Below are 7,631 nucleotides of genomic sequence, written 5' to 3' on the forward strand. Positions count from 1 at the left end.
TATCAACCTACTTCAAGCAAAAGTGACTTCCAGGCAGACAGACCGACGGACATGCATCGCTAAAATGACATAGAATTGTATGCTGATAAAGAATATATATACTTTATGGGGTCTAAAATTTATACTTCGAGTTGTTACAAACGGAATGGCAAGCTTAATATATCCTCCATACCATGGTGGAGGGTATAAAAATCGACTAAAATGGGTTTGGGCCTAATGCGGGTTTTCCAATATATTATAGTTTAGTAGGGTATTGCATGGTCTTTGCTTACTTCTTTACTTTCTCTGTTATCAGTGGATTGTCTCATATGCGAAGATACTTTGTCAATTGAGAGTTTATGGTGGAATTGTATAATTGCGACTTTTTTTAACAACATCCATAAAATTCCATGTCTGCACAACATCAGAATAGTACAACGTAATTTCTGTTGCTCCAAAAAACGCCGTTAAAGAAATTTTACGCCGTTTTTATTGTCTGACACAAAGTCTCGTCTTAAAATATTTATTTTCTATTCGATGTCAAATCCTTGGGCACACAAAGAAACGCAGGTCCCTAGACAATAAATAAAACATCCATTCCAACCACGACACACGTTAGGAATTTCGATAAAATGTAACATTTTATACACATTTCCCTGAAGACATTTACGAATTTGTATGAAAGGACTTTGAACACACGAAATAAAACCATTTGAATGTGCCAGCCGATAATTTAACGATGTGTTTTGGTGTCTGGAATGAATGCCAAAAATATTTTCGTCCTGGGTTAATCTTAAATATTATATTGCAACTCTTGATATAAATTTTTTGTATCTTACTCTTGTAATGGTTTGCCCCAAATTCTGAAAAAAATACCATACCCAATAACTGAAGAACGTAATTTATTTTTTTCTATGAAAAGAATACCGCAATAATTGATAAGGTGCTTAAATATTGTAACATATGTAAAAATAGGTGGAGCTAAGTATTTGGAGAATGCACCTACGACGAATGTTAAACGACGCCAACTTTAACAGATGAGGAAACTTTATTTATATAACTAATTTTAAATTTAGCAATTAAAAATATCGCTGTGTTCGCAGGTCAGAATATTTTTTACGAACTACCATAGGAAACAGGATTCAGATTGGTAAAAACACAGTTTGAGATTTCACATTTTTAGGTTAAGAAAAGAACTAAAAGGTCAAACAATGTTATTTATCGATAGATAAGGGCAAAAACAATAAAAAGTGGAACTATTTGGAAGGAATTTTCAAATCTTCAACAAAAAAATTATATATATATATATATATATATATATATATATATATATATATATATATATATATATATATATATATATATATATATATATATATATATATATATATATATATTCAAAAATTCTGCTAAAATCATGAAAATACCGAATACAGGGAGGTACCATTATATGGAGGCAATACGAAGACCTGGACCTGCATAGTACTCATTAGGAGCTTTAAAAATACTAAAGTTGATATATTTCCGGTGAATAGGGTTACTAAAAGCCTTCTGGTACGTCCCGCACAAAGGGTCAACATTTTGAATAATTATAATTCTTATAAAATGTGAAATAATTGTCCGATTGTCTTCAAATTTCACACATACCAATATTTTTATTGACAAAAGATCTGATGTGACGGTAGGATATATCGGTCCACTCTTTCTGGTACCTCCCCCACAACGGATCAAAATGTTGAATAGCCATGAAATTCGTAAAACGTGAAATGATGATCCGATTCCATCCTTCGAACTTGTTATATCAACATATTTTTCTTAACCAGAGATATGATGTGAATATGGAATTTATTTGATCATTTCTTCTCGTAACTCCCCCACAAAAGGTTCAAGTAATGGTTAACAGTTATTCCCAAAAAATATTAACAGAGTCTGATTTTTTTTTTAAATTTGCAAATCTCAATATTTTTAACAGTATTAGATGAAATGGATTACTTTGGTCCACTATATCTGGTAACTCTGTAATGTTGGCCTGTTACCTGTTGTTGTTTTTGTGTAGACATGTAAGTGTATGTTGGTGGAGAATTAGGACCAGTCTCAATTTGTTTGCCGGCGCTTACAAACGCCACTTGGTAGAAAAATATGTTTTTTTAAATTTTTCCAAGGCACAACTAGTTGCCAGCGATTTCCAGCTCAATAAAAAGAGCTTTTTGATTTTTTTATTTTTACAGAAGTCTTCAAGACGGGTTAGGCTCTTTGTAACTTCTGAACTTTATTTTCAATTTCATCGTCCTTATATATAAAACATAACGGTACTTAATCCTAGATTTTGTTTTCTTAATATATCCTTAAAAATAACAATAACAATCCTTAAAACTACAGCTGTTAATCAGCTGATCTACTTAGCCTAGCTACAGGTGATCAATACAAGGGTAGTTCGCATGCATTAATTTATCGTAACATTACACTTCCCCTATTTTTTAACATTTTCCAAATCACAATAAATTGAAGAAAGTAATGGACATAGTCCAAGCCGGGCACGTTATAATATTATATCAGTGTTAATTCAGATGAGAAGTGGATAATATTGGTCCACTCCTTCGGTACATCATCCATAAAGGGTCAACATTTTGCATAATCATAATGAAAATCAAAATACATTTATACCCTACACCACAAGGTGGTCAGGGTCTTATGTCTTTGTGCATTTGTTTGTAACAGGCAAAAAGAAACGAGAAAGACCCATAGCTCCTTTTGATGATCTGCATAGAATCGGATACTGAGTCGATTTATGCATATCCGCCCGTCCGTCTGTCCATGTATTTTTGTAAACAAAGTACAGGCCGCATTTATTGCTCGGTCTAAATTTAGATATAGCTCCCATATATATCTTCGTCCGATTTGCTTTTTATTGTGCACCAAATGTGTAATATTAGCCCAAATAGTAGGGATTTTTGCACATTCGACCAGATTAGACCTGAAAAAAGGTATGCCAAATGTTATCAAAATCGGTTCAGATATAGTTATAGCTCCCATATATATTGAAATCCCCGTCGCAGTGGCCGAAAAATGGCTCGTTAGCTGAACATATCGCAATATTCCATTCGACAAATGATGAAAAATGAGCTCGGGGTAAAGCCATTGAAATTCCAAAAAGTGCAAGAACTTACACAGCAACAGAAAGAAAATAGACTTAAAAGAGCTAAAGTGTAGCTTCATTTGGCCAAAAGTGGTGAACTGCCGAATTTAGTTTCCTCCGATGAGAAAACATTCGATGTCCAGTAGTTTGTAAACAAACAAAAAGATTGTGTTTACTTGCCAAAGAGGTCAACTGAAAATGTGCACCTTCGGTTGGCCACCAGAACTCAAGCGCCGGCCATAACAGCCGATGGTCGCTCTCCGCTTGGGCACGCAAACATTTTGGCCGCAGACCTTGGACATTACAATAGGACTCAGCACAATCGCACTCAGCACGCGCCACCCAAGAATGTTTACAAAATGAAGGTCCTCGCTTCATTTCCAGCGCACAATGACCAACAAAATCTCCGGATATTAATCCGTTGGGCTATTGTGTCTGGAGTATTTTGGAAAGCAAGGTCGGCAATAAAAAATACCAAAGTGTCGATCACCTCAAGCAAGTTCATCGCCGGGAATGGGCCAAAATACCGCAAAGCAACATTCGGGCAGCGTGTGACGGTTTCATTGGCGGTTTTCGAGCCATAATTCGTGCCAAAGGTGACCAATTCGAATAAATCTCAAAAAATGTAAAAGTTATGGCGTTTGACTTCGTTGCAGTTTGTTTTATCTCACGCTGTATTGTACACAGAGCCCAAAGAGCCGAAATTGCATAAAAATCTGTGTTTTTTTTATTTTTTTTATTAATTTTTGGAACATCTATTAGAATTAATATAGTAAAAACCTTCAAAGAATTAGAATCGGGGTAGGATTCTATGGGAGCTATATCAAGTGTTGGACCCCATTTTAACATCAGATAGCCATCAAGAAACCAAATGTCAATTTATAGTCCATTTTAATGTTTTTTCTTTAAATGCTTTCAACATTGCAACGTTTCGTAAGATTGCCTCATTACAGGGTTTTTACATAATACACATAGTCATATTTCTAATCCTTGTATTCCAGCTCTACATTTTTTATACCCTACAACACAATGTGTTGTCGATAAGTTTGATTGGGCCAAAAATTATGTAACACCTCGAAATATTGATTTCCCACATAGGAAAGTATATATGGATCTTCCTATCTCGCCGAGCTGAGTCGATCTAGCTATGTATGTCCGTCCGTCCGTCTGTCACGAAATTGAAAATGGAGGTGGGTTTATGATCAGAATAGAACCCTATTGCTTTTGGAGATGATCGCATAATATTTAGGGGTTGAAATGGACCAAAAACCGAAAAAAATCCTGATTTTGCAGTTGCTCTACAGGTCGCAATTATGGACTAATCGAAGCGAAAGTTAGCATGGAGCTAGAGCTTAGGGGTGGCTAGAAGTCTTCCCATTATGATGGTCATCGGGTAATATTTAGTGGGTGAAATAGACCATAACATTTGTGTTAAATAAAAGTCATATTTTCCATTAAACCGCGAATATTTTTAATCCTGACGAAATCACAAACAGACGAACAGTTCTATTCTGACCGTTACGTCGATGCCGAAAGTTAATATATCGGATATATATAGCGAAATATATACAATGTGTATATACCAAGGAAGGGGATGTTAGCTATAATGCTTATATATCAAGAATGGCTGGACCGATTTTGACAAATTTTGTCAATTCAGAATGCCCTCTTGGCATAAACGTATAAAATCTAAAAAAATCGCATAGAAAGATGTCAATAATGATGTTAACATAGGTTTTGTAGTATTTTGTGACATTTTTTATTTCTTCATATTTTTTATCGCATGCTATTTTTTCTATTTGATTTATAATATTGAAGTATATATTTTGTAATATTTTTTCACCTTACAACACAGGTTAGGATTATAATATAGCGATTGCAATTATCGTCCAATCCTCACGAAAATTTTCATACTGGTAGGGTTAGGCTCAAAAGGGCTAGGCCTATTTTAAAGATGTCCGCAATATATTTGGGGGTTGAAATGGACCATATAGATGAGTCTAAATTTAGAGATACAGAGGGGCCTCTTGCTTTTGGAGATGATCGCAAAATATTAAGGGGCTCAATTGAACCAAAAACCAAAAAAAAAATACTGATCACACAATTGAAACCAATCGACACGCCTGAGAAGAGAGTTAAGGACAGGGAAGGATTCTAGCATTTTGGATAGAAAATGGACCACAACAACTAACAGTATGACGGAGTGCTAAAATATTGGGCAAATGTCTGGTCGATGTCTTGTGACACAATTTCAAAAGCGAAATCTTCCAAAATCGATCTGGATATAGGGGGGCTTGTAACATATTGTAGTGTTGTAGGGTATCACATGGTCGGGCCCGCACGACTATAGCCTTTGCTTACTTGTTTTAAAATAGTAATATATATTGGAGCATATTTTTAAGAAGAGAAAAGCTAACAAATCCCTATTTTGAAAATATTGAAGTTCACATTTTCTATTGATGGGATAGTAACACGAGCGTCCCTTAAGACTCTGTAAAGCGGTATTTTCGAGTTGTACTTGGAAGTGGATATACATATATCCACTCTTGCCTGTTAAAATAACTCTTAAAGTAATGAAAGTCTTATGTGAGTACCTTAACAAAATGACATGTTTTTTTATAACCTAGGCCACATTGTGTGTGTATGTGGTATGTATTGTTATGTAATGTTTTAAGTAATTTTTGTTTACTCTTTTTTTATGACTGTAATTGACGCCTGAACAAGAAAAGTTACACGAAATAGGCAATTCTATCGGTAGCATCAACTAAAGCATTTGGTGCGTGATTGAATTTTTAATCGACTTCAAAGAGTTATACACGTAAACATTTTGATTGATCGCATTAAGAAATACAAATTCGTTCGTTTCGTTACAGATTGGAGTTTTTATTTACGATTACGCAACAGTGAAGCCGCACAGTGAACTGATTAGCACCAGTATTCCGAGTGAATCGCTGCTGATTTATCGACCCGATCGCCGACAAGAGATATGGCGCTTTTTCACATACATGACACTGCATGCAAATGGCTTTCATTTGGCTTTCAATGTCATCGTTCAGCTGCTCTACGGACTGCCGCTCGAGATGGTACACGGCTCCGCACGTATTGCTGTCATTTATATGGCCGGCGTTCTAGCCGGCTCACTGGGCACCAGTGTCATTGATTCCGTGGTGTATTTGGTGGGAGCGAGCGGTGGCGTCTATGCCTTACTGGCAGCTCAACTGGCAAATGTCATGATTAATTTTGGCCAAATGCGCTATGGCGCCTCTCAGCTAATGGCTGTATTAATATTTGGTAAGAAGTTCGCAGCACACCAGAGGTGATGTACCGAATTAACGTTGAGTTATTCTTTTCAGTTTTTTGCGACACTGGCTATGCGTTCTACAGTAAATATCTCACAGCAGAGGCAATGAATCTCATACCATCAGTGTCGTATATAGCCCATTTGACTGGATCCCTGGCCGGTTTCTCAATTGGCCTCTTAGTCTTAATCAATTTCGAACACAAATCTCAAACGAATTTAATACGATGGCTGGCCTTTGGCGTCTATGCGTCATTTGTTCTGTTTGCAATTGCATTTAATCTCGTCAATACGATTACCGCTCAAAAACTCGAGGAGGAAGGTGAAGTTATCAAACAACATTTGCTGCATGATTTGGGTATCTCTTAAAATCCAAAGGATTAGATGTCGCTGATGCGACTGCAACTTGTACGCATTACCAAATACTCGCATAATAATCTATGATAATATATCGACTTCAATGGAAGTCTAACCGCCTCAAGGTATGTCGATGACTGACAAGTGTTCTTGTGGTCAAGCCAAAGACTGAAAAAAATGATTAACAGAAAACAATAAATACAACATTAACAACGCAAATTTATGAAAAAAGAGCACATACCTAACTATGACATAACTCAAATTGTTTTCGTCTTTAGTAAGTAGTTTTAATAATTATTGTAATCTTGGCAACGCTGATACAAATGTGACAAATCCTGACTCAATTCATTCTTTTGTAAAATATATTCTTCTTTCAACGAATTGCAGGATGAAAGAAAACTGCGTCGACATACTGTGTGCAAAATTCTCAAATTCTCAAAAACATAGTTCCACAGCTGTAACTTCGACAGATCGGAATAAACCAATAAAATGTAATGTCTGTATTAAAAATATTTGGGTTTCCCTTAAAAAATCGCAACGAAAAATAAGTTATTTTTCTCAGTGCAAAACAAAGCGAACAAAACAAAAGTGAAAGAAAATGCATTCTAATAAGTAAATAAATAGTAAGTTCGGACGGGTCGTACTTTGAATACACTCCACCATTTGGAGCAAATATGAACATATTATCTTATATAACCAGAAAAGAAAGTCCTAAAGTCGGGCGGGCCGATTTTATGATACCCTACACCACTTTGCTAATTTAGTTGAGCTCCACATAACAATTAAAAGTTTTTATGGGAGAATTCAATCATATACGGCATAATTATAAATATAATTTAATATTAAAAGGACTAAATATGA

The 7,631-nt window shown here is 35.5% G+C and overlaps 1 protein-coding gene across 1 annotated transcript in view; it reads left to right on the plus strand.

The window, feature by feature from the left end:
• LOC101895129 (protein rhomboid-like) overlaps window positions 1-7,240 on the plus strand; it is a 114,148-nt gene extending 106,908 nt beyond the window's left edge. The window contains exons 4-5 of the mRNA XM_020035463.2: window positions 5,989-6,406; window positions 6,469-7,240. Of these exons, the coding sequence (XP_019891022.1) occupies window positions 5,989-6,406; window positions 6,469-6,782 (732 nt within the window). The 3' untranslated portion in view covers window positions 6,783-7,240. The remainder of the gene's footprint in view (window positions 1-5,988; window positions 6,407-6,468) is intronic.
• The last annotated feature ends 391 nt before the right edge of the window (window positions 7,241-7,631 follow it).

This window comes from Musca domestica, unplaced genomic scaffold, assembly GCF_030504385.1.
Source record: "Musca domestica strain aabys unplaced genomic scaffold, Musca_domestica.polishedcontigs.V.1.1 9, whole genome shotgun sequence".
NCBI lineage: Eukaryota > Metazoa > Arthropoda > Insecta > Diptera > Muscidae > Musca > Musca domestica.